Source organism: Mobula birostris, chromosome 3 (assembly GCF_030028105.1).
Source record: "Mobula birostris isolate sMobBir1 chromosome 3, sMobBir1.hap1, whole genome shotgun sequence".
In the NCBI taxonomy this organism is placed as follows: domain Eukaryota; kingdom Metazoa; phylum Chordata; class Chondrichthyes; order Myliobatiformes; family Myliobatidae; genus Mobula; species Mobula birostris.
This window is the reverse complement of record NC_092372.1, coordinates 218,402,126-218,429,528: the sequence shown is the minus strand read 5'-3', so window position 1 is coordinate 218,429,528 and position 27,403 is coordinate 218,402,126. Positions and strand designations below refer to the sequence as shown.

At 40.4% G+C, this 27,403-nt stretch overlaps 1 protein-coding gene across 1 annotated transcript in view; it reads left to right on the top strand.

The window, feature by feature from the left end:
- obscnb (obscurin, cytoskeletal calmodulin and titin-interacting RhoGEF b) overlaps positions 1-27,403 on the top strand; it is a 598,125-nt gene that overhangs the window by 279,801 nt on the left and 290,921 nt on the right. The window contains exons 66-70 of the mRNA XM_072254438.1: positions 2,915-3,181; positions 6,723-6,989; positions 10,005-10,271; positions 15,659-15,925; positions 16,310-16,576. Coding sequence (XP_072110539.1) covers positions 2,915-3,181; positions 6,723-6,989; positions 10,005-10,271; positions 15,659-15,925; positions 16,310-16,576 — 1,335 coding nt within the window. The remainder of the gene's footprint in view (positions 1-2,914; positions 3,182-6,722; positions 6,990-10,004; positions 10,272-15,658; positions 15,926-16,309; positions 16,577-27,403) is intronic.

Genomic DNA, 27,403 nt, shown 5'->3' with positions numbered 1-27,403 from the left:
TCTGCAGGTGCTGGAAATCCAAAGCAACACACACAGAATGCTGGAGGAACTCTGGGTTCCATAGAAATGACTAAATAATGGATGTTTGGGCCAAGACTCATCTTTGGGACTGGAAAGCAAGGGGGAAGACACCAGAATAAAAAGGTGGTGGGGAGGGAAAGGAGGATAGCTAAGAGGTAATAGGTAAAGCCAGGAAGATCGATAGGTAAAGGGCTGGAGAGAAAGGGTTCTGATAGGAGAAGTGAGTGGACCATAGGAGAAAAGGAAAGAGGACGGGTAGTAAGGGGGAGTGATAGGCAGGTGAGAAAAGATAAGATGCCAGAGTGGGGAACAGAAGAGGAAGGGGAGGAAATTAATTTTTACCATAAGGAGAAATTGATATTCATCCCATCTGGTTGGAGGCTACTCAGATGGAATATAACGGCCTCATCGAGGCACAAGACGACGCCATGGACCAACATGTTGGAATGGGAATGAGAATTGAAATTAAAATGTTTGGCCACCAGGAAGTTCTGCATTTCGCAGTTGGAGCAGAAGTGGTCCCTCAATTTACAACTGGCCTGACCAATGTAGAGGAGGCCACGTCAGGAACACTGGATACAATTGACAACCCCAGAAGATTAGCATGTGAAGTGTTTCCTTACCTGAAAGGACTGTTTGGGGCCCTGAATGGAGGTGGGGGAGGAGTTGTAAATCTTTGGCTGCTTGCAGGGATAAGTGCTTGGAGGGAGATTAGTGGGAAGGGACGAATGGACAAGGGAGTCACACAGGGAGTGATCCCTGCAGAAAGCGGAGAGTGGAGGGAGGTGAAGATGTGTTTGGTGGTAGGAAATGTCGGAAGTTGCCGAGAATGATGAGTTCGATGTGGAGGCTCGTGATGGTAGGTAAAGATAAGAGGAACTCCATCACTTTTAAGGTGGTGGGAAGATGGAGTGAGTGTGGATATCTGGGAAATGGAGGGAAAGCAAGTGAGGACAGCATAGATGGTGGAAGAAAGGAAACTCCATTCTTTGAAGAAAGAAGCCACCTCTGATGGAAAAGAAAACCTCATCCTGGGAACAGATGTGGTGGAGGTGAAGGTACTGAGAAAAGGAAATAGCATTTTTTATAGGAGATAGTGTGGGAAGATGTATAGTCAAGATAGCTGTGGGAATCAGTAGGTTTATAAAAGAGGTCAGTCGACAGTTTGTCTCTAGCAATGGAGACAGAGAGATTGAGAAAGGGGAGGGAGGTTTCATAAATGGACCAAGTAAGTTTAAGGGCAGGGTGGAAGTAAAAGGCAAAGGCGATGAAATTGGCGAGCTCAGCATGGGTGCGTGAAGCAGCGCCAATTGAGTCCATCAGTGTAATGGAGGAAGAGTTGGGGAACATTACTAAGGAAGGCTCAGAACATGGACTGTTTTATGTAGGCAGCAAAAAAGCAGACATAGCTGGGGTAGATGCAGGCGCTCAAGGCTAACCATTGGTTCTGGAGAAAGTGGAAGGAGCCAAAGGAGAAATTGTTGAAGGTGAGGACTACTTCTGTCAGATGAAGGAGGGTGGTGGTAGAGGGGAACTGGTTAATTCTTTTATTGAGAAAGAAGCAGACAGCTTTAAGGCCGCCTTGATGGAGGATAGAAGTGTACGTATAGGGACTAGACATCCATGGTGAAAATGAGGAAGTCAGGGCCAGGGAATTGAAAGTTAGTGAAGAGATCAAGGGCATGAGAAGTGTCGTGGATGTAGGTAGGAAGTGTCTGAACCAAGAGGGATAGAATGGAGTCAAGGTATGAGGACACTAGTTCAGTGGGGCAGGCAGAGACAATGGGCCTACCCAGGTAGTCAGATTTGCGCATCTTGGGTAGGAGGTAGAAGTGAATAGTGTAGAAGGGGTAAAGGAACTATGAGTTTGGTGACAGTAGATAGGAGTTCTCCAGAGTTGATGAGGTCAGCGATGCTGTCAGAGACACTTCTCTGGTGGCCTGGAGTGGGGCAGACTCCTTAAAGACAATGGCAGGAATCAAACCCTGATCTTACACCCTAAGGAGTTGCACTAACTGCTACATTACCATGCTGCCTTAGCACTATGTCAGGAACCTGGCAAAAACCCCTGGCCTCCACACTGCTACTGCGCAGAGAACTTGGGTGCCAGGAAATGTGGTGTAAGGCCCTGCTCCTGTTGTTGATTTCTTCAAATTAAAAGAGCCAAAGTGCTCATCCTCGCCTGCTCGGCACCGATCTTTACAAGCAGCATTTTCACACTGGACTGTTGCTGATTCAAAGCTGTAAAAGCTTCAGGGCAAACAAGAGAAAACCTGCAGATGCTGGAAATCCAAACAATGCACACAAACTGCTGGAGAAACTCAACAGGCCAGGCAGCATCTATTGAAAAGAGTGCAGTCAACGTTTCAGGCGAGACCCTTCATCTGGACTGAAGAGTTCCAGGGATTTGTGCCAGATTCCTGGCATAGTGGCATATAACAGTAATAGCAGGGGGTTATGCCAGCTCATGTGGTTCTGAAGTACAACTTCTTATTTTGCCTCAGTTGGCCGTTGTCATTGAAACAGAGAAACGTACAATACAGAAATGGGCTTGATAGCACACTGTGTCTATTCCCAACTAATTTAAATCAATCCTATTCCTGAACAAAGTCCATGACCCTCTATCCCTGCTTGTTCATATTGCTGTGCAAGTGTTTCTTCAACTTCGCAATCATATCCAACCCAGCTGAAGTTAATTAAATTTGCGCTTCTCAGGGACTGAATTGAATGCTTTAGTGGTACAATCTTAGAAAGCCAAAATCATTCATGAAATTTATTGCATTGTTGAATGGATATCGTAGCAGAATTCCATTCAATAATGAGTGGAATGCTTGCTTGATTGGATGTTGAATAAACTGTACCATTGTGAATTTTGAACATTCTTCTCTCTTAGTCCTGCCTGTGCTTATCAAAGAAGAGCTTAACAATGTGGAAGCTGAAGAAGATAGTACTGCTACTTTTCATTGTCTGATTAGTAAACCAGATGCTCCAGTAAAATGGAGAAAAGAATCAATGCTACTTCATCCATGTAAAAAGTATGAAATGAAGCAAAAAGATCTTTCTGTTGAGCTGCTAATTCACAACCTAAAACTAGAAGATGCTGGTGAATATTCCTGTGATTCAGGAAATCAGAAAACTACAGCCTTCTTAAAAGTGAAAGGTATGTTTTAAAAAACATAGCTTATAATTAATTCATATTGCTTTTGCTTACAAAATATTTTTCATGAAATGATATTTACAAAATTCTGGAAAATGACAACCTGTTATTTATTTGTTCATTGTGGGTCTGGATTTCTTGTCCAGGATGACATCCTCTTCTTGTTCACTTACCTTAGACTCATCAGTATTGTTTCCATGTACCAGACCTTAAGCAACCTTAAGGAACCATCTACATAGTTCCCCTTGCAAATTGATAATAGAACATAGAAATTATATGAAACTGCAAACATATTATTGTCAATGCATCCAAATATTTTTAAGTTATCTTGAGACTCCATGGGTTTATTTGTTGTTTCAGTGTATCAAGGAAGTCATGCTTAATTTATATATTTTATAAGTTTGAATGTTTGTAATAAATTGCTTCAGAAGTTGGTGAATTTAAATTTGGTCAAAACTAAGTCATGAACAAAATCACCATCTCCCTTAGCTCTTCCTGTACTTTTCAAGCAAGAGCTTAAGAATGAAGAAGCTGAAGAGGATAGTACTGCCATTTTATGTTGTGAGATTACTAAACCTAATGCCTCAGTGGAATGGAGGAAAGGATCTGTGGTAATTCATCCAAGTGACAAATATGAAATGGTTCAGCAAGGTTCTTGCTTTGAGTTGCACATACGTAACCTAAAACTAGAAGACACTGGTGAATACATCTGTGATTCTGGGGATCAACAGACTGTGGTTTCCTTAAAAGTGAATGGTAGGAGAACAGCTAACTCTTAAAATGAATAAATGATATCTCATATTCTGCAGAAAATGATCCTCAAAAAACTGATTATTTTCTTCAAATTACTCCTGACAGAATGACCTTGTTGTGGCTTTTCATTAGTAGGGTTTTGAAGTCAGGATTCTTGTCAGTATTGTAGTTTAACCACGGTTGTATAATAGCCAACAATTCATGGGTAATTATTTATATTTCAATCTAATTAGTAATTTGGATTTCTTGTGCAACAGTTCACAGAAAATTAATGTGAAGTATTAGTAGAAACGTTAAAAAATATTGCAATGTTTCTTGAAACATTGAAGGAAAAAGATAACAATTTTGAGATCTTTTTCACATTTGAAATGTACTGCAGCTGGATATAATATAAAATGCTAAGTAATTGGTAGTTGCTTTATTATTGTCAAAAGTACTGACATAAAGTGAAAAAATGTGTTTGCATACCACCAGGTTTGATAACACTGGATCAAGTATCCATCTAGTGTTTTCATACACCCTAGACGTTTCTAGGGCAAGTGTCTAATAAGTAGGGCAGTTTTTCTTTTTTTTTTAAAAAAACTGTTCTATTCTTTTGTACTACTTTAATAAATACCTTGATAAAGCAAATTAGTCAAATGTGTTAATATTAGTTTAAAAAAAATAGGTGAAATTATTGGGACTATTGGATTAGAACTTGTTGACCTGCATCCTAAAATATTGAAAGAGGTGGGTCTGAAGGAAATGGATGTACAATTCCCATGCTACAAAATTCCGTGGGTAGTTAGAGCTGCAGCGTTATACCATGCCAACCAACAACATTCCTGAGCTGTCATTTACTGTGTAAGTTCTTACCTGATTTTAATTTTCCAAATGAATCGCATTGCACATAGGCAGGGTGCAGAGCTGGACTGAGAAGTGGCAGATGGGGTTCAATCCAGAAAAGTAATACTCTTTGGAAGGTTGAACTTGAAGGTGGAATATGTAGTTAGTTAATAGCAGAATTCCTAGCAGTGTGGAGGTTCAGAGGGATCTTTGGGTCTAAATCTATAAATCTCTCAAAGTTGGATTAGGTTCAAGAGCTGTGAGGTAATGTAGCTCTATAAAACCCTGGTTAGATCACACTTGGAGTATTGTGTTAAGTTCTGTTTGCCTCTTTATATGAAGGATGTGGGAACATTAGAGAGGGTGCAGAAAATTTACCAAGATACTGCTAACCATGTCTGATACATTCTTAACCAAATCATTTACATCTATCTTCTTCCCACACACTTCATCCTTTCCCTAGCTGGTTCCATCTGCCAAACCTCTCTGCCTAAATTGTTCCCATTATCACCTTCCTTATTTGTCAGACTTCAGCACGTGTAGCCTCTGTGTCTCTGCTGATCGCCCTCTTCTCCCTGCCTTTCTCCACTTGTGTTTTCCTCTATCATTTGTATTTATAATCTACCTACATACCTCTCTCTTATCTCCACCCCTACCCCTCAAGCACCTGACTTCTATCTAACATACCTCAAGCTACCTCAGTCCACTTGCCAGACCAGGTTTCATCCAACTCCTTTTTATATGAGCTATCTTCCCTCTCCACTCTCAGTGCCAGTTTAAGGTCTCAACCCAAAGCAATGACATTTCCTTTCACCCTGCAGATGTTGCTTGACTCCCTGCGTTCCTCCAGTAGGTTTTTTTTTTTGCAATGGCATAAATTTTTACCCACTTGTGTATTTATCTTTCCCATCTCTCCATAAGGTAATGATTATCCCGACAGTGGACCATTCCTCTGAACTAACTAACTATTATCTCGGTGTTCTGCAACCTTCCTCTTAATGCCATCTTTCATTCCTACTCCAACTTCTGTTTATCTCCCTACCTTTCTCAACTTGTGACGTTGGAGTTGATGGATAGGTTAGTAACTTGAAAATTCTGCTAAAACTAGAATTTATCTCCTTTCAGTTCATTTGTAGACTTTGTGCTTTTGATTTTAATTTTGTGATGTCTCAAACCCACTAAAACTTGAGATGCAACATAACATTCACGTCACATCTACAAACGATATTCTCCACCCTTTGGCTTTAGAATTTTCCTCAATTCCACCTTGTATTTCCTTACTGCATGTGACTATTGTCATTCATAGTTTCCCTCCCCTGTGTACGTTTACCTTTATTCAGTTACTTTCATTACCTTATTTATAATGACAGGAGTTCCCAGGGTTACAGATGACCTGACTTATGAAATTCTGACTTTCCACCAATTCTTCCATAAATATTTTAAGTATTTTTCAAGCTAATAATATAATATTTCATTGTATTCACTATCACAGGATACAGTATATGTTCCCTTAGGTTAATTATAGGTGATGTTAGATTGAAAATAGTGAAGATACTCAGTGAACTGAAAGAATTATAGTATACATATGCAGAGTTATACAATGTAGTTAGCTCTGGCAAATAGATGTTTCTGACTTAGAAAAAATCAATTTAGGAATGGAACCGTAACCTGGGACTGTCTGCACATTTTGTTTTAAAGGTCTCTGGTTGACCTATCTCTTGATACTCTTACATAGTCCCAGAAGCTTCCCGTAGTGCATCAGCTGTCATTGTTCCTTTCTTGTAGGTTTATTTTGAAGGGTGGTGGGGCCAAGAATAATTGGGAAGAAAAATCCAGTTCTGGATTGTTGGAGCTCTCACTAAGAATGTTATTTGGTGCAAGTGAGATTAAAATTACATGCTGATATCCAGAAGTAAGACCTGTATGTTGACTAATAAAAATTATAATAAAATTTACCATTCCATAGCGCTGCCACTACTTTTCAACCGAGAACTTAAGAATGAGGAAGCTGAAGAGGGTGGCACTGCCACTCTACATTGTGAGGTTAATAATCCTGATGCACCCGTAAAATGGAGAAAGGGATCCTTGGTACTTCACCCAAGTGACAAGTATGAGATGAAGCAAGAAGGATCAAGTGTTGATTTGCTTATTCATAGCCTAAAGCCTGAAGATGGTGGTGACTATACCTGTTATTCTGGTGATCAACAAACCACTGCCTCTTTAACAGTGAAGGGTAGGACAAAAACGTGTTGCTCATTTATCATTGTAATTTCATCATCTCACATTCCCATCACTAAGTATATTTGTGTTTGCCAGCACCCCTTAATAGCACCCTGCTGCTCAGTTGGCATTATAAGAATTGATGCTTATTTGCTGAATTAATTGCTCATTCTCATCGCAATTTACAAACAAGTTGAATATTGCAGTTTTACATCAGTCTGCATTGTATGGAGATATATATAAAAATTTCACATTAGCAATTTCATGTTGTAACTTCCAATTCTGAATTATATTTCTCATCTTTGTCATTTTAAGACTTTTTCTACCTTTCTTCAATTCTTTCACTCCAAGATGCTTCATTTTAAATTAGTGGGCAATTTTTAGATAGGGAATTGACCACCTGTGTTTGTCTAATGCCTAAAACTAGTATAAAGTGGTCATTTAATCTAGGTCTTTGATAGGTCCAGTTGGAGCACTGGCAGAGGACCCAGATGGAAACATGACACATATGTCATCTATACCTTTAAGATGAAAGAGGGAGATGTTAAAGGAGATGTGCACTGAAATATTTTTCCACATGGAGTGTGAGGTGCCTGGAATGTGCTATCAGTGATGAAATTGAAGCAAATATGGTAGTGATGTTTAAAATTTAGATGAAGGCATGAACATGCAGGGGATTGTGGATATGAATCATGTGCCATCAGATTAAATGAGTTTAATTTGGCATCATGGTCAGCAGAGGCAGTATCGTGGGCTGAAAGGCCTGTTCCTGTGCTGCTTTGTTTACATGGTACAAGTGGTATCTCAAGTAGCAGTTAGGTAGCCTGTGAGGTGGAGTGGTTCCTGCAGGATTGCGAGTTCTCAATACCATTCCATATGCTTTTTTTTCCTACTCTTAGCAGTCATGGGCCAAGGATTCTAGGAGTCATTGGAATTGTTGCTGTTTTTCAAGGTTTTGAGCCCATCCTTGAATCAGTTCCTTGGTCTGCCTGGTAACTTCTTCCACTAATGGAACTTGCAATAGAATGTTTGCTTCAGCAGTTTGGTGTCGGGTCCGTGAATGATGTGGCTTTCCATTCAACTGTGATTGTGTCAGTGTTGGTCTGGAACACTTCACTGATATTGGTTTGCTTATTCTTCTTGTAGATTTGGAGGATCTTGAAGAGACAGCTTTGTGTTAACTTTCAAGATGCTTCCTATGTGTAGTCCAGATCTCAGAAATATCAGAAGTGGGATGGTAAAGATAGTTGCTACCCATGAATTTATTGCAAATCTAGGTCTTGATTTTCAAATGTCTTTTTTCCCTCAATTGACCAAAGCCTGTGCTGGCTCATCAGAGGACAAGACAAATGTCACTTTTTGCTTCCAAGATATGAGATGTGGTCCAATTCCAGGTTCTTGTGAGCTTTTATTGATGGAAAATGGTGTTGATCAGGAGAAAGTTGGTAGAAGATAGCTTTTTCAGATGCTTTTTCTACATGCTTCTGTGAACAATTTGACAATTGCTTAGAGCTTGATATCCAAACCTGCACAACTACAAATGTCAGAACTTGACTGCTGAACCTGGAGTGACCTTGGTTCTACTGTACTCACCACGTTGAAATGTTTCCCGTTAGTTCTGATGCACTCATACAAGAAGTTTGTTGAAGGTTACCTGCAGTATTACGGTAAAAAAAAATTGAGAAAAGTATCAGAGCAATGACAGAGCTTTGTGTGATACCATTCTTGAGTAAATTTGATTCTGTTGTAGACCCTGGTTAGGATTATGGCTCGCATCCAAATGTAAGGTTGAGATGCATTTTTGAGCCTTCCGTGCAATCCCTCCCAGTTGGTGCCAGTTCCTGCATTTTGTAAATTGTGTCCTCTGTGCCTCCAGTTAGATGGAGTTTACATTGTGATTTGGGAGCTGCATTTTTGGCCACTGAGAGAAGTGGCTGAGGAAGATTCTGGCAATGACATATTCCTTGTGGCGGACAGCAGTGAGACCACAGTGAAACTATGATTGTCAGAGTTGTCTCCTTTCACGAGATGGTTATGATTTCCCTCATCTTTGAGGTTCACTGGAATACCCTTCACTTCTCAATCTTACCTGGCTATTCTATTCTAAACATACCTGTTATTTTTAGGTAAGCCAAAGTGTATCCACATGTGCTGGTTATAGTGGATTCTATTGTACTATTAAATAAAATGCAACAGGTATCCTTTGACTTGAAATGCAAAATGTTTTCTTTACAGAGGCAGACATTTAGACAAGTACATAGGTCCACACAATCTCTTCATTACTTCTCTTCATCTAACTCTATCAATACATTAATTTCTTATACATTTCAACATAAATGTACCTGTGCTATTTTGCTTATCTGTTCTGAGATGGAATTTATTAGCACTATTAAACAGGATCTGGGTATAGAAGTTTCTTCTGAATATTTTATTGGATTTTCTCGAGACTACTTATGCGCCAGACTGGCCTTGCCTACAAGAGATAAGATTGTTGATAGGGTTCCAAAATGTGATTGAACCTATTGAAAGATTTTATACATTTAAATTAACACCTTTAACACTTTCAGTCCCTGTGTCTCATCTGACATATATGTTTCAAGGAATATATAACTTCCTTATTCCTTTTAGTAAAATGTGTGGCCTGACATGCAACTCTGATGTTAATTTGCCAACTAAATGCTCCATTATTAGATTTATTAATTTCCCCCTATATTTTGTTATTCTTTATTAACAATATTATCTGACTCCCAACTTGGGGTATTATTTAGTAGATATAATATGTGATTGTTAAAAATGCCATTGATTTTTTTTGAAGACACCTTATTACTATATACATAGTTTGCAAAGTGAGTGTAAATGAAGTTAGATATGAACATGATCAATATTATGTATTTCGAGAAGCTTGTGTGTTAAAGGAAACATGTCATTAACAACAGATTTTTTTTTACAGAAAATAAGTTTAATTTGATAATTCAGAGTTGTTATAATTTTCCATACCATGTCATCGGGATTTAATTTGATTTTTTAGCAACACCTGTGGTTTTTAAACAAGAACTTCATAATGAAGAAGCTGAAGAGAGCAGTACTGCTGTTCTGCAGTGTGAAGTTAATAAGCCTAATGCCTCAGTAGAATGGAGAAAAGGATCAATATTACTTCATGCCAGTAACAAGTACACATTAAAACAAAAAGGAACAAGCATTAAATTGTTCATTCACAACCTGAAGCTGGAAGATGCTGGTGAATATACTTGTGATTCTGGAGATCAACAGACTACATCTTCATTAAAAGTAAAGGGTATGGAAGTAAACATCAGATCTGTTTTTGCTTTATGTCTGAGTCATTTCATGAGCAGATCATCTTCTAAAATACCTCATTCAAGATGTGTCTGTGTATGTGGAAGAATTAAGATGAAAAATGTCTGTTTAGTGAAAAATATGTTGTCTGTGAGAAATTGTGTCTGTGTGGAATAGTTGTGCAGTACCTTCAGTTCATTAGTTGTAGTGTCATAGAGATTTCCAACCTGGAAACAACACTTTGACCCATTGTGTCTGCATTGACCATCAGCCACCCAATTTTTTTTCATTTTCAATTTTCAATAAATCCATTTTTTAAATTCACCTCACCATCAACTACTGATTTTACTGCTCACCAAAACACAAATTTGCAATTTACAGTAGCCAATTAGCCTACCAATCTGCAAGTTTTTGGGATCTAGGAGGAAACTGAGGAGCACCCAGAAGAAACCAGTGCAGACTCAGGTGAATTGCAAATTCCACACAGACAAGACCTAAGGTCAGGACTGAATCTGCACTTCTGGTGCTGTGAGGCAATGGCTCTACTAGCTGTATTATTGTGCCACACTGCGTCTTTGTCTATGTTTGCAAAACACGCCTGTATTTATGGTTAAGGGAATTCCAGATTCCATAGTTCTGCCTCTACCACTATGGCTTTATCTATTTGTTGAGTTTTCTCTCACTGTCTGCTTCTCCCTCACAACCCCTAAACGATTCTTCTCTTTCAATTTCTCATTCTCTACACGGATCTTTCCCTCTGGTTTATCCACCCCACCTTTCTGTCACCACCAACATTTTCTTCCCCCCACCCCTGCTTTCTCTCTCCAGCTCTATTACCTCCCTTTCTGCATCTCCCTACCTTCCTCTTTATTTAACTCTACCGCATGTGCCTCCTTCTCAATATCACCCTGCATTCCTCTTTCTTCAGGTCTCTTCCCATTCCTCAAATCTATTTGCTTCCTGCTATCTCCCTTAATTCCATCATCTGCTATGCTTCAGCGGCCACCCCTTACTCTCCCATCCCTTGTCTCTGTTTCTCTCATACTGTGTCTCACTCTCAGTTAGTCATTTAAGTTTAAGTAAGCCTCTTGATTATGACTTGTGGGACACAATGCAGTAGTGTTGTTCCTGCAAATAAGTAGCAATGTGGATTTTCATTTCTATATCACTGTCAGAATAAAGCCTATTACTGTGAAGCATGTTATTTTTCCTGAAATGGCTTTAAGTTTGAAATTAAGTCTAAGCCTAACTCCAGGATCTTGAGCAAACAACTTATGTTCACCAGAAAACCCAATAGATGTAGTACCTTTTGCCTGTACCTTATGTCTATCTTGGTCATGTAATGTGACACTGGTAAAAGGATGATAATAATAATAATGGCATTGCAAAACCTGAGCAGGAACAGGCCCTTCAAGCCTGCTCTTGCATTCAACATGATCATGACTGATCTATGATGGCCTGAACTCTTAATCTGTGCCAGCTCCTCATAATCTTGAATTAATTGATCTTTCAACAAAGATTTATCTGTCTCTAGCTATCCTGCATCTAATTATTTGATCCTCATTAGCCTCAAGGACAGAGAAGTCCAGTGATTAACTGTCTTCTGGCAGAAGAAATTTATGTGCATCTTAGTTTTAAATGACCAATTTCTTATTTTGTAACTATGACCCCTTGTTCATATCCTTTCATTGGTGAAAACATCTGTACAGCTATCCTATGAACCCCTTTAGGAACATCTGAATATTGTCACCCTTTATTCTTTTAAACTCTAAGAAATTCTGATCCAAACTGCCTAGCTTAGCCACTCTTGTTAGAATAACATTCTCATTATAGGTGCCACAGATAGCTGCAGAGACCAAGTCATTTGATATATTTAAAGTGGATGTTGATAGGTTCTTGATTACTAATTGTGTCAAAGGTTACGAGGAGAAGGCAGGAGAACGGGTTTGAGGAGGATAATACATCAGCCATGATGGATTGGCAGAGCAGACTCAATGGACCAAGTGGCTTAATTCCCCATTTCTTAAGTAGATCAAAACTGTGCACAATGTTCCAAGTGTGACCTTGCCAGCATCCTGTACAATCATAATAAAACCTCTCTATTTTTACAATAAAGGCTAAAATGTGATTTGCTGCCTTAACTACTTGTTGGATGTGCCCATGTACTTGGACGCTTAGATCCGTCTGAACTTCACTCATTTCCGCTATCATTCCAATTAAATAATAATCAGCATTTCAATTCCTATTAGCAAAATGCATGACTTCACACTTCCTCACATTAAACTTGATTTGTTTTTGTTCACTCCTCCAGGTCATTAATGTAAACAGTAAGCATTGACCAAGAACCAATCCCTCAAATATGCCACTAATTATATCCCTCCAGCCTGAAAAGGAACCATTTGTTCCAACTCTTGTGTCAGATTTCAATCCATACTAATGCACCTCTGCCAATAATTTGATGTCAGTTTATGTATCAGGCTCTTATGGAGCACCTTGTAAAATGGCCCAATAGGAATCTAAACACTCTGTCTACAGGCGAATAAACTCTTCTCGCACTTCCACCTGGGTACAGGTATTGCTTTTAACCAATGTTTCGATGACAAACTCTGCCATCGTCATCAGGGACAGCTGAGTTTGTCATCAAAGCATCAGTTAAAATGGATACCTGTACCCAGCTGGGAGCCTGAGAAGAGTTTATTTGTCATATATGCTGGGAAAGCACTAGATTCTTTTTTCACGTTATCTACAGGTTCCCTTTTATCAACTCTCCCTGTCTTATCCTCATGAATTCAAGCAAATTGATCAAATTTGATTTACTTTTTCATAAAATCATAATAATTAGATTTGCATTCTGCTTTTCTAAGTGTTTCGTTATTTCCTCTTTGATTATTGACTGTAGCAGTTTGCTAACAGCAGATGTTAAACTAATCTACAGTTCTCTGCCTTCTGGTTTCCCCCCTTTTTGAACAAACACCTCAATTCCCTAATCTTTCTCCTCGTTAGATGCATTCAGTGACTGAGCATCCATAAACCTCTGGGGTAAAGAATTCCAAACATTTGCCAGCTTCTAAAAGAAAGCATTGCTGTACTCCAGTTTTAAATGATTTTCCTCTTATAGATATGCCCGTCTGTACAAGACTTAACACTAGTGGGAACTCCTTAATACCTTTTTTTAAAAAAAGGATCTGGTGCTTTCCAGCATCTTCTCAGGGCTTCCAGCTGCATACAGGTATTGATTTTTAACTTGGTTTTGGTTAAAATCGATATCTGTACCCAGCTGGAAGCCCAAGAAGAGTTTATTCATTCTGAAGACCTACCCTGTCTTGCCTTCTTATAATCTTATAATTCAATAAAATCTGAATATATATTTAACCTGTCATTCTTCTAAAGTTCAAAGAATGCAGCTGGTAATTCTTTAACCGTTCATGGTAAGATAAACTCTTCGTCTCAATAAATGTCCTACTGGACATCTTCCAGACTGCTAATTTTAGTATATGCTTTTTTTCAAATAAAAGGACCACAACTATACAGATCAGAATGTTGGTAAGTTTGCAGATGACACAAAAGTAGGTGGTGGTGTTTACAGTAAAGATGATTATCAGGATTTAGAGTAATCTTGATCAGCTGGAGATGTGGGAAACCTTTTCATTGGAGTGTGGGTGATCTTATAAAGATTTATAAAATTACAAAGGGGCATAGTCTATTTTCCAGGATTTGGGAACCAAGGCATTTGATAAAGTACCCCATACCAGGCTTATTGAGAAAGTAAGGAGGCATGGGATCCAAGGTGACATTGCTTTGTGGATCCAGAACTGGCTTGTCCACAGAAGGCAAAGAGTGGTTGTAGACGGGTCATATTCTGCGTGGAGGTCGGTGACCAGTGGTGTGCCACAGGGATCTGTTCTAGGACCTTTACTCTTCGTGATTTTTATAAATGATCTGGATGAGGAAGTGAAGGGATGGGTTAGTAAGTTTGCTGATGACACGAAGGTTGGAGGCGTTGTGGATAGTGTAGAGGGCTGTCAGAGGTTACAGCGGGACACTGATAGGATGCAAAACTGGGCTAAGAAGTGGCAGATGGAGTTTAACCCAGATAAGTGTGAAGTGGTTCATTTTGGGAGGTCAAATATGATGGCAGAATATAGTATTAATGGTAAGACTTTTGGCAGTGTAGAGGATCAGAGGGATCTTGGGGTCCGAGTCCATAGGACACTTAAAGCAGCTGCGCAGGTTGACTCTGTGGTTAAGAAGGCATATGGTGTATTGGCCTTCATTAATTGTGGAATTGAATTTAGGAGCTGAGAGGTAATGTTGCAGCTATATAGGACCCTGGTCAGACCCCACTTGGAATACTGTGGTCAGTTCTGGTTGCCTCACTACAGGAAGGATGTGGAAGCCATAGAAAGGATGCAGAGGAGATTTACAAGGATGTTGCCTGGATTGGGGAGCATGCCTTATGAAAACAGGTTGAGTGAACTCAGCATTTTCTCCCTGGAGTGATGGAGGATGAGAGGTGACCTGATAGAGGTGTATAAGATGATGAGAGGCATTGATCATGTGGATAGTCAGAGACCTTTTCCCAGGGCTGAAATGGTTGCCACAAGAAGACACAGGTTTAAGGTGCTGGGGAGTAGGTACAGAGGAGATGTCAGGGGTAAGTTTTTTTACGCAGAGAACGGTGAGTGCGTGGAATGGGCTGCCGGCAATGGTGGTGGAGGTGGATACGACAGGGTCTTTTAAGAGGCTTTTGGATAGGTACATGGAGCTTAGAAAAATAGAGGGCTATGGAGAAGTCTAGTAATTTCTAAGGTAGGGACATGTTCGGCACAACTTTGTGGGCCGAAGGGCCTGTATTGTGCTGTAGGTTTTCTATGTTTCTAAGAACTAGAGAGCATAGGTTTAAGTTGAGAGTGATGAGATTTAATAGAAATCTGAAGGACAATTTTTTTCTGAGTAGTCATTGTATAATAAGCTCCCAGAGAAAGTGGTTGAGGGAGATGCATTCAAAGGGTACTTGGATAGGTATGTGGATAAGAAAGGTTTAAAGGGATATGGGGCAAACATAGGCAAATGGGACTAGCTTAGGCGGGACCATTTGGGCCAAAGCACCTGTTACCATGCAATGTTTACTTCGACTCTATCATTCCAGTATGGTGTGTACAACTTCTGTATCCCTAAATGTTAACTCCTTTACAATAAGGACCAATATGTTATTCATCTCCATACCTACATACTAAACTTTGTGATTTATGCACAGGAACACTTAGATCCGTATGCATTTCACTCATTTGCAGTCTGGATTTTACGTTGGCTTGTTTGGACTTTTATATTTATCCAGAATGCACAGTCCTACTGGATGTTTACAAATTGAATTGCTGTTTTTCCTAGCTTTGCCTGTGCTTTTCAAGAAAGGGCTTCAGAACATGGAAGCTGAAGAGAATAGTTCAGTTATTCTGCACTGTGAACTCACTAAATCTGATGTTCCAGTGGAATGGAGAAAATATTCAGTGGTACTTACTCCAAGTGACAAGTATGATCTGGTACAAAAAGGTTCCTGCGCTGAATTGATTATTCGCAACATAAAACCAGAAGATGAAGGGGAATATATTTGTGATTCGGGAGATCAGCAGACTTCTGCGTCTTTGAAAGTGAAGGGTAGGATAGCCAGCATATTTTTGGCATAATTCTGCACAAAAAACTACTAATTTTTCCAGTTAGAGTTTTATATTTCAGTCATCATACATAAATTGGTATTACTAAGAGCATAACAATAGAAACAGAATTTGGCCATTTGGCCTTGTTTTTCTTTTGTTGTCAATGTTATTTTTGTACGCTAATCACATGCCTCTTGTGTGCCTTGATGACTAGCATAACTTTTTTCCTCAGTCTGGGTTTATCTAAGTATTAGTAATTTACAAAATATTAATTTAAATGGATAAATGGAAAGGTGTGAAACTGCATTTAATTTCCTAGCAGTCTGTCAAGTTCAGATCTAGACTGAACAACATTATCAGCTGATTTACTTCTCATCCTCTTTAGTCTTGCCTGTACTTTTTAAACAAGAACTTGAGGACATCGAAGCCGATGAGAATGGTACGGCTATTTTGTGCTGTGAGCTATCTAAACCTGGTGCCTCAGTGGAATGGAGGAAAGGCATTGTGGCGCTTCATTCAAGTGATAAGTATGAAATAAAGCATGAAGATTCCTGTGTTCAGCTGTTTATACACAATATAAAACTAGAAGATCAGGGAGAATACATCTGCGACTCAGGGGACCAGCAGACCAGTGCATTTCTAAAAGTAAAGGGTAGGAATCATTTTTGTATTTCCATTATTTAAATTTAGGAGGAAACATGTCATAATCTTTGTATTGAATAATATTGTGTGGAGCAACTTATGATATGCTATTTATAGTCACATAATCTTGTCATGTCAATGCAGCCATTTTCTTTCAAAAATGTTCATTGTAATGTATAAGCAAACTAATGCACATGCAAGTCAGTTTACTGAAATGCAAAAAGAAAGCGTCGGAAATATTCAACAAGTCAACCAACGAGTGCGAAGAAATAAGGTTTAAGCAGATTTAATAATTAAAGTCAATGACCCTTTATATGAATTAGGAAAGTAAGAAAGCAAGAATATTTTTGTTTCCATAGTGGAGTTTTATGATGTTTAAAGAATTAAAAAATAAACTGATGCATGGAACTAACTGACATATAGCTCAATGCAGTGATATCGTAGACAGAAAGTTTTGACTTTGGAAAATTAAGTGATGCTAATTATAATAAATAACTGGAAAAAATTCAGTTATAAAATTAAAATAAACCTACAGGTCAGGGAAATCTGACTGAAAACAGGAAAAAACTGAAATCACTAAGGCAGCTGAAAGAGAAGTAAAGTTAATGTATCAGGCTGCAGACAGAACTGTGTCAGAACTGAGAAAGAGGGAAAAGAAGATAATTTTAAGAAGTAGAGAAGGTGATATAGAGTCTCTCAAAAGCAGAGGTGGAGAATTATGCCTCGTGATCAACTCCTCTTGGTGCACAAATATATCAGTGCTGTCCCAATTCTGCTCACCAGACCTGGAATATCTCATAGTTAAGTGCCGTCCATTTTACCTACCAGAGAGGTTTCCGCGATCATTTTGGTAGTGGTATACATTCCACCTCAGACCAATGTCAATTAGACTTTAGATGATCTGAGCAATGGGATCAACATGCATGAAACAGCACACCCTAATGCTTTCACCATCATTTTGGGGGATTTTAACCAGGCCAGTCTGAAAAATATCACTAAACAATTACCATCAACAGATCACTTGCAATACCAGGAAAAGCAACACACTGGACCATTGTTACACCACCATCAAGAATGCCTACCATGCTATTCCATGCCCTCACTTCGGGAAGTCTGATCACCTGGGGGTACCTGTACTCCGAGTATAGGCAGAAACTGAAGACTGCAGCACCAGTAGTGAGGACCAGGAAGATATGGACAAGGGAAGCACAGGGCCACCTACAGGACTGCTTTGAATTGGTGGTCTGGACCGTATTCAGGGATTTATCTTCAATTTTGGATGAGTATGCTGCAGTTGTTACCGACTTCATTAAAACTTGTGTGGATGAGTTGCTGTACATTCTCAAACCAAAAGCCATGGATGAACAGGAGGTACGTCGTCTGCTGAAGGGCGAAGAGACAATTTTAAATGATGTTGGAGGCGACATCGGATGTACGACAACTCTGACATGATTTGCAAGACATTACTTCCTACAAAGCGAAACCATAACTATGAAGACCCCTGCTGCACCTAGTGACGCTGTGATCTCTGTCTCAGAGGCCAATGTTAGGCTGCCTTTAAAGAGGATGAACCCTCGCAATGCAGAAGGCCCCGAGGGAGTACCTGGTAAGGCTTGAAAACTTGTGCCAACCAACTGGTGGGAGTACTCAAGGATATTTTCAACCTCTCACTGCTATGGGCGGAAGTTCCCACTCGCTTCAAAAAGGCAACAATTATACCAGTGCCTAAGAAGAATAATATGAGCTGCCTTAATGACTATCACCCAGTAGCACTCACATCTACAGTGATTAAATACTTTGAGAGGTTGGTCATGACTAGACTGAACTCCTGCCTCAGCAAGGACCTGGACCCACTGCATTTTGCCTATTGCCACAATAAGTCAACAGTAGACACAATCTCAATGGCTCTTCACATGGCCTTGGACCACCTGGACAATACAAACACCTATGTTAGGATGCTGTTCATGGACTATAGCTCAGCATTTAACATCATCATTCCCTGATAGAGAAGTTACAGAACCTGGGCCTCTGTACCTCCGTCTGCAATTGGATCCTCAACTTCCTAGCTGGAAAACCATCATCTGTGCAGATTGGTGATAATATTTCTTTCTCACTGACCATCAACAATGGTACACCTCAGGGGTGTGTGCTTAGCCCAAAGCTCTACTCTCTATATACCCACAACTGTGTGGCTAGATACAGCTCAAATACCATCTATAAATTTGCTGATGATACAATCATTGTTGGTAGAATCTCAGATGGTGACGAGAGGGTGTACAGGAGTGAGATATGCCAACTAGTGGAGTGATATTGCAGCAACAACCTTGCACTCAACGTCAGTAAGACGAAAGGGCTGATTGTAGACTTCGGAAGGGTAAGAAGAAGGAACACACACCAATACTCATAGGGGGATCAGAAGTGGAGAGGGTGAGCAGTTTCAAGTTCCTGGGTGTCAAGATCTCTGAGGATCTAACCTGGTCCCAACATTTTGATGTAGCTATAAAGAAGACAAGACAGCAACTATACCTCATTAGGAGTTTGAAGAGATTTGGTATGTCAACAAAAACACTCAAAAACTTCTAAAGATGTACCGTGGAGGGCATTCTGACAGGCTGCATCACTGTCTAGTATGGGGGGGAAGGGGAGGGGTGCTACTACACAGGACCAAAAGAAGCTGCAGAGGGTCATAAACTTAGTCTGCTCCATCTTGGGTACTAGCCTACGAAGTACCCAGGACATCTTCAAGGAGTGGTGTCTCAAAAAGAGAGAGTCCATTAGTAAGGACCCCCAGCACCCAGGACATGCTCTTTTCTCATTGTTACCATCAGGTAGGAGGTACAGAAGTCTGAAGGTACACACTCAGTGATTCAGGAACAGCTTCTTCCCCTCTGTCATCCGATTCCTAAATGGACATTGAACCCATAAACACCACCTCACTTTTTAAATATTATTTGTGTTTTTGCACAAATTTTAATCTATTCAATGTACATATACTGTAATTATTTTTTTTCCTCTTCTTCTATACTATGTATTGTATTGAAATGCCGCTGCTAAGTTAACAAATCTCACAACACGTGCCGGTGATGATAAATCTGATCTCTGATTCTGATGAGCAGAGCAAGGAGAATTTCAATAAGAGGGTGAGTCAAGGGTTGCCTTGAGATGAGTTATAGGAATCTTCAGGCCAAATAAGTTAATAAGACAGTTAGTGATAGTATAGACAAAGAAATATGATGAGTTACTGATAATAGCAGGACTGTGAGACATCGGAATCAGGTTTATTGTCACTGACATCGTTCATGAAATTTGTTATTCTATGGCAGCAGTACAGTGCAGGCATAGCTTTGACGGGCCACCAATTCAGACATCAGAAATTTGGAGAGGGAGGATTTCAATCAGGTCCACTGCCTAAGGAGAAAAGTTAGGAGTGGTTCACAGCAGTGTAATAGAGCTTTGACCAGTGGCCAATCGGCATTTGAGATTAATTGCTAAAAGCAAATTAAAGGAAGGTGGGGCAAGTGCAGCGGGCATCATCTGAGTGGATGTTGAGTGGTGATCTTAAGGCTTTAGTGCTTCAGAGAAGAGAGGCTTCACTCAGAAAGCAAAGCTCAAGTTTTTTTTCCCTTTATATCTGCTCAGCTAGGTAGAGATGACAGGCAGAATAGCATAATGCTACTCTTGCAGGATGTGGGAAGGCAGGGAGACCTCCAGTGTCCCTGACCACAACAACTGCAAGAAATGCATCCAGCTGCAGCTTCTAACAATCGCATTAGGGAGCTGGATCTGGATGAACTCTCGATCATTTGGGAGGCTGAAGGTGTGATATATAGGGCATATAGAGAGGTGGTTACACCCAAGGTAAACAGCACAGGAAACTGGGTGACAGGAAGGTGAAAGGAGTGGCCATCCCCGCCAACAACAGGTCTATCACCTTGGATACTGTCAGGGGGAGGGGGGGAGGAATGACCTAACCGAGGAAAGTCACAGTGGTTGGGTCTCTTGCACTGAGTCTGCCTCTGTGACTCTGATAGGAAGGGGCAAGAAGAGGCACGCTGTGGTGATAGGGGATTCGTTAGTTCAGAGAACAGACGGGAGGTTCTGTGAGTTAGAACGAGATTCCTGGATGGTATGTTGCATCCCAGGTGCTTGGATCCAGGATATCTCGGATCGAGTCCTCAGCATTCTTATGTGGGAGGGTGAATAGCCAGAAGTTGTGATCCGTGTAGGTACCAATGACATGGATAGGACAAGTGACAAGGTTCTACATAGGGAGTTCAGGAAATTAGATGCTAAGTTAAAGGGCAGGAACTCCAGGGTTGTGATCTCAGGACTGCTACCTGTGCCACGTGCTAGTGAGGCCAGAACTAGGAAGATTATACAGTTTAATGTGTGGCTAAGGAGTTGGTTTAGGAGGGAGGGCATAAGATTTTTGGATCATTGGTTTCTCTTCCAGGGAAGATGGGACCTGTACAGAAGGGATGGTTTGCATCTGAACTGGAGAGGGACTAATATCCTTGCAGGAAGGTTTGTTAATGCTGCATAGTGGGGTTTAAACTAGAATTGCAGGGGGATGGGAACCAGAGTGCCAGAACAGTTAGTGGAGAGGTTGTAGAGACAGATGTTGGTAAGACCTCAGTCAAAGTTAGGAATCAAAAGGTTGAGCATGGTGCAACATAATTGAAAAGGGTGAATACAAGTGAAGGTGTTGAATCTGAATGCGCGCAGTATTAGGAATAAAGTAGATGAACTTGCAGTGTAGTTGGTGGTTGGCAGATATGATGTTGTAGGCATTACAAAATCATGGCTGAAAGATTATAGCTGGGAGCTTCATGTCCAAGGAAACACATTATATTGAAAGGACAGGCAGGAAGGCAGTGGGGGTAGTGTTTCTCTGTTAATTAAGAAAAATTAAATCGAGTCATTAGAAAGAGGTGACATAGGGTCGGAAGGTGTTGAATCTTTGTGGATAGATCTAAGGAACTTCAAGGGTAAAAAGACCATGATGGGAGATGTATACAGACCCCCAAACAGTAGTAAGGATGGTGCCTACAAATTACAATGGGAGACAGAAAATGCTTGCCAAAAGGGCAATGTTACAATAGTCATGGGGGACTTCAATATGCAGGTAGATTGGAATAATCAGGTTGGTGCTAGATTACAGAAGGGGGAATTTCTAGACTGCTTACAAGATCAATTATACTGGATTGGGTGTTATGAACTGGAGGCGATTAGGGAGCTTCAGGAAAAGGAAGTCTTAGGAGCCAGTGATCACAATATGATTGAGTTCAACTTTATATTTAGTAGGGAGAAGGTGAAGTCTGACATAGCAGTATTTCAGTGGAGTAAAAGTGGTATGAGGGAGGAGTTTGCCAAAGTAAATTGGAAGGAGATGCTGCAGGGAAGACAGCAGAGCAGCAATGGCATGAGTTTCTGGGAAAATGAGGAAGGTGTAGGATAGATGTATTCCAGAAACAAAAAATACTCAAATGGCAAAATAGTACAACCGTGGCTGACAAGGAAAGTCAAAGCTAATATAAAAGCTAAAGAGAAGGGCATACACCGAAGCAAAAATTAGTGGGAAGATTTGAAATACCTACAGAAAGCAATGTGCTGGGTGTTGAAGGGTGTGAGGGAAGAGAAGTGAATACAGTTACTATTACAAGGGAGAAGGTGCTCAAAAAGCTGAAAGACCTAAAGGTACATGAGTCAACACACATCAAAGTTGCTGGTGAATGCAGCAGGCCAGGCAGCATCTCTAGGAAGAGGTACAGTCGACGTTTCAGGCCGAGACCCTTCGTCAGGACTAACTGAAGGAAGAGTGAGTAAGGGATTACCTGCTGCGTTCACCAGCAACTTTGATGTGTGTTGCTTGAATTTCCAGCATCTGCAGAATTCCTGTTGTTGGTACATGAGTCACCTGGGCCAAATGAACTGCACACTAGGGTTCTGAAAGAGGTAGCGGTGGACATTGTGGAGGCATTAGTAACGATCTTTCAAGAATCATTGGACTGTGGCATGGTTTTGGAGGACTGGAAAATTACAAATGTCACTCCACTCTTTTAGAAAGGAGGGAGGCAACAGGAAGGAAATTATAGACCAGATAGCCTGACCTCAGTGGTTGGGAAGATATTAGAGTCAATTGTGAAGGATGAGGTTGTGGAGTATTTGGTGACACAGGACATGATAGGACAAAATCAGCATGGTTTCCTTTGGGGAAAAATATTGCCTAGCAAACCTGTTGAAATTCTTTGAAGAGATTACATGTAGGATAGATAAAGGGGATGCAGTGGATGTTGGTTGTTTGGATTTTCAGAATGCTTTTGACAAGGTGTCACACATGAGGCTGTTTACCAAGTTAAGAGCATGTGGTATTACAGGAAGGTTAATTAACATGGTTAGAGCATTGGCTGATTGGTAGGAGGCAACAAGTTGGAATAAAACCATCCTTTTCTGGTTAGCTGGCTGTGAAGGGTGCTGTTCTGCAGAGGTCGGTGTGGGACCACTTCTTTTTATGTTGTATATCAATGATTCAGATGATGGAATAGACGACTTTGCCAAGTTTGCAGATGTTATGAAGATTGATGGGGGTGGCAGGTAGTGTTGAAAAAACAGGAAGGCTGCAGAAGGACTTAGATTAGAAAAATAGGCAAGAGAGTGGGAAATGAAATACAATGTTGGAAAATGCATGGCCGTGTAGTTTGGTAGAAGAAATAAATATGCAGCCTATTTCCTGAATGGGGAGAAAATCCAAAAATCTGAGATGCAAAAGGACTTGGGAGTCCTTGTGCAGAGCACCCTAAAGGTTAACTTGCGTGCTGAGGAAGACAAATGCAATGTTAGAATTCATTTCAAGAGGTCTATAGTATAAGAGCAGGGATGTGATGCTGAGGCCCCACTTGAGAATTGTGAACAGTTTTGGGCTTCTTATCTAAGAAAAGATGTGCTGGCATTGGAGAGGATTCAGAGGAGGTTCACAAGGATGATTCTGTGAATTAAAGGATTATGGTATGAGGAACATTTGATGGCTCTGGGTCTGTACTTGCTGGAATTTAGAAGGATTGGTTGGCGGGGGGGGGGGGTCTCTTTGAATATTCAAATGTTGAAAAGCCTAGACAGAGTAAATGTGGAAAGGATGTTTCCCATGGTAGGGGAGTTCAGGACGAGGGTACAGCCTCAGGATAGAGGGGCATCCATTCAAAACAATGAAATGGAGAGATTGCTTTAGCCAGAGGGTGGTGAACTTGTTACCACTGGCAGCTGTGGAGGCCAGGTCATTGAGTGTATTTAAGGCAGAGATTGATAGGTTCTTGATTGGCCATGGCACCGAAGGTTAGGGGGAGAAGGCTGGCAAGTGGGGCTGAGGAAGGTGAGAAAAGTATCGGCCATGTTTGAATGGCGGAGCGGACTCGATGGGTCAGATGGCCTAATTCTGCTCCTGGGTCTTATGGAGATTGCCTTTTCAAGCAGTTTTTCATTGAGCCCACTAGATGATCTGCTTTTCTGTATTGGATGTTGTGCAATGAATCAGAATTGATTAGTGAGCTTAAGGTAAACGAAACCTTTGGGACAAGTGATCATCATTTGTTCGAATTTACCCCAGATTTGAGAAGAAGCTGAAGTCCGATGTATTAGTATTACAGTGGAATAAAGGGAATTACAGAGGCATGAGAGAGGAGTTGGCCAGAATTGATTGGAAAAGAACACTGGCAGGGATGACAGCAGAACAGCAATGGCTGGAATTTCTGGAAGCAATTCGGAAGGCACAGGATATGTACATCACAAACAGGAAGAAGCATTCTGAAGGAAAGATGACATAACTATGGCTAACAAGAGAAGTCAAAGGCAACGTTAAAGCCAAAGAGAGGGCATATCATAGAGTAAAAATTTGTGGATTGGGAAGCTTTCAAAAATCAACAGAAGACACTTAAAAATGTTATTAAGAAGATAAGGATGGAATACGAAAGTAAACTAGCCAATAATATGAAAGAGGTTACCAAATATTTCTTTAGATACATTAAGTGTGAAAGAAAGGCAAGAGTAGATATCATACTGCTGGAAAACAATGCTGGAGAGGTAGTAATGGGGGACAATGAAATGGTGGCTGAACTGAATAAGTATTTTGCGTCAGTCCTCACTATGGAAGATACTAGCAGTATGGTAGAAGTTCCAGGTATCAGGTGTCATGAAGTGTGTGAGGTTATTATAACTAGACAGAATGTTCTTGAGAACTGAAAAGTCTGAAGGTAGATAAGTCACCTGGACCAGATGGTGTACGCCCCAGAGTTCTGGAATTGGCAGCTGAAGAAATTGTGGAGGTATTAGTAATGATCTTTCAAGAATTACTAGATTCTGGAATGGTTCCTCTGTGGTTGGGTAGATTAAGGATAAGATCTCAGGGTATTTGGAAACACATGATAAAATAGGCCATAGTCAGCATGGTTTCCTCAAGGGAAAACCTTGCCTGACAAATCTGTTGAAATTGTTTGAAGAAATAACAAGCAGGATAGACAAAGGAGGATCACTTGATGTTGTGTACTTGGATTTTCAGAAGGCCTTTGACAAGGTGCTGCACATGAGGCTGCTTAACAAGCTACGAGCCCATGGTGTTACAGGAAGAATTCTAGCATAGATAAAGCTGTGGCTGATCAGTAGGAGGCAAAGAGTGGGAATAAAGGAAGACTTTTCTGGTTGGCTGCTGGTGACTAGTGGTGTTCCACAGGGGTCTATGTTGGGACCGATTCTTTTTATGTTATGTTATGTTGGGATGATGGAATTGATGGTTCTGTTGCAAAGTTTGCAGACGATATGCAGATAGCTGGAGAGCAGGTAGTTTTGAGGAAGTAGAGAAGCTGCAAAAGGACTTGGACAGATTGTGAATGAGCAAAAAAATGACAGATGGAATACAGTGTTGGGAAGTGAATGGTCATGAACTTCGGTCGAAGAAATGGGTTGACTATTTTCTAATTGGACAGAAAATTCAAAAAACTGAGGTGCAAAGAGAGTCCTTGTGCTGGATTCCTTAAAGATTAATAGCATCTGTGGTGAGGAAGTCAAATGCAATATTAGCATACATTTCAAGAGGTCTAGAGTATAAAAGCAAGAATGTAGTGCTGAAAGTTTATAGAACACTGGTAAGGCCTCACTTTGGGTATAATGAGCAGGTTTTGGCCCCTACCTTAGAAAGGATGTGCTGAAACTGAAGAGGGTTCAAAGGCTAATGAAAACTGATGAATGGCTTGTCATTTGAAGTGTGTGTGATGGCTCTGGGCCTGTATTCACTAGAATTTAGAAGATTGAGGTGTGACCTCATTGAAACCTATCGAATGGTGAAAGGCCTTGATAGAATGGATATGGAGAGGATGTTTCCTATGGTGGGAGAGATCAGAGGACACAGCCTCAGAATGGAAGGGCGTCCTATTAGAATGTAAATGAGGAGGAATTTGTTTAGCTAGAGAGTGGTGAATCTGTGAAATTCTTTGCTATGGAGGCCAAGTCTTTATATATACTTTAGGCAGAGGTTGATAGATTCTTAATTGGTCAGGGCATCAAGGGATACGGGCAGAAGACAAGAGATTGGTGCTGAGAGGAAAATTGGATCAGCCATGATGAAATAGTGAAGCAGACATGATGGGCCAAATGGCCTAATTCTGTTTCTATATCTTATGGTCTTATGGAGATGGCTGAGTGTACAACCCTCTGCAGCCTCTTTCAAACCTGCGTATTTGAGTCTTCATACCCTTGGGAAAATACCACAAGATGATGTTTGGTTGATAATGGAAAGTTGGATCGTGGAATGACAAAGGAAATGGACTTTACATGGCACTGAGATAGAAACTGAGAGAATATATAGCTGGTGGTGGAATCTTACTAGAATTGGCAGAAATTTCAAAGGATGATCTGTTGAATGTATTTTTCCCTTTTTCCACAGATGCTGCCTAATCTGAGTGTTTCCATTATTTTCAGATATAATAAAAGTCCTGAAAGTTCAGTTAGATTTAACTCATTTCAATTTCAAGCATCTGCAGCATGTTGCATTTGGTAAATGATTCCAACTCTTGTTGACATGCCTATTTAAAAACAACTTAGCTTTTAGTGAATGGATGAAAGTTCCTAATGCCATCCTGAATAATTCTCCTTTATGGTCAATCATGGACCAGTTGGTAGGAATGTTTCAATTTTTCAGAGACTTTGAGAATATCCTGTTAATCTGCTTCACTATCAAAGCTTGCTATAGGATGCCCACTTCAAGAGTCTGCTGTTCAACAGTTCTTGGTAGTCAAGTGAATAGAATTAGAATCTTTATGCAGGGATATTGTTTAGGGAGAGGGTGCTGACATTGTTTCACTTACCCTGCCAGTGAACTTAGAGGATTTTGCAAGAGGAATTTAATTTCTGGAATTTTTCCTGTGTTTTGCAGCATAGTACATTTCACAGAACTATCTGCTTACCTAATGTCAGTAGCAAGGAAACTCTATAATGAGAAGTATCATAATACAGAAAATAATAATAGGATTGACCAGAGCCAGAAGGGATTTATAAAAGGACAATCACATTTGCTTAATCTACTGGAAGTCTGTTGGATGTGACAAGTAGAATGTTGCGCTGGTAGACCCGGAGTCGTTGGCATATTTTGGTATTGGATTTCTCTGTGGGCAGAAGGCACAAGTGATAGTGACACCCCTTGTATGTGAATCAGTGAGATCAGATTTTGAGGCCTGGAGTTTAGGTTCACATCCAGGGTCCTAATTTATCGTCATCGGATTGATAGAATTGCTCTGATAGTCACTATGTTCTCAACACACCCAGTGGAATTCTGTGTCATTAAAAGATGAGAGAT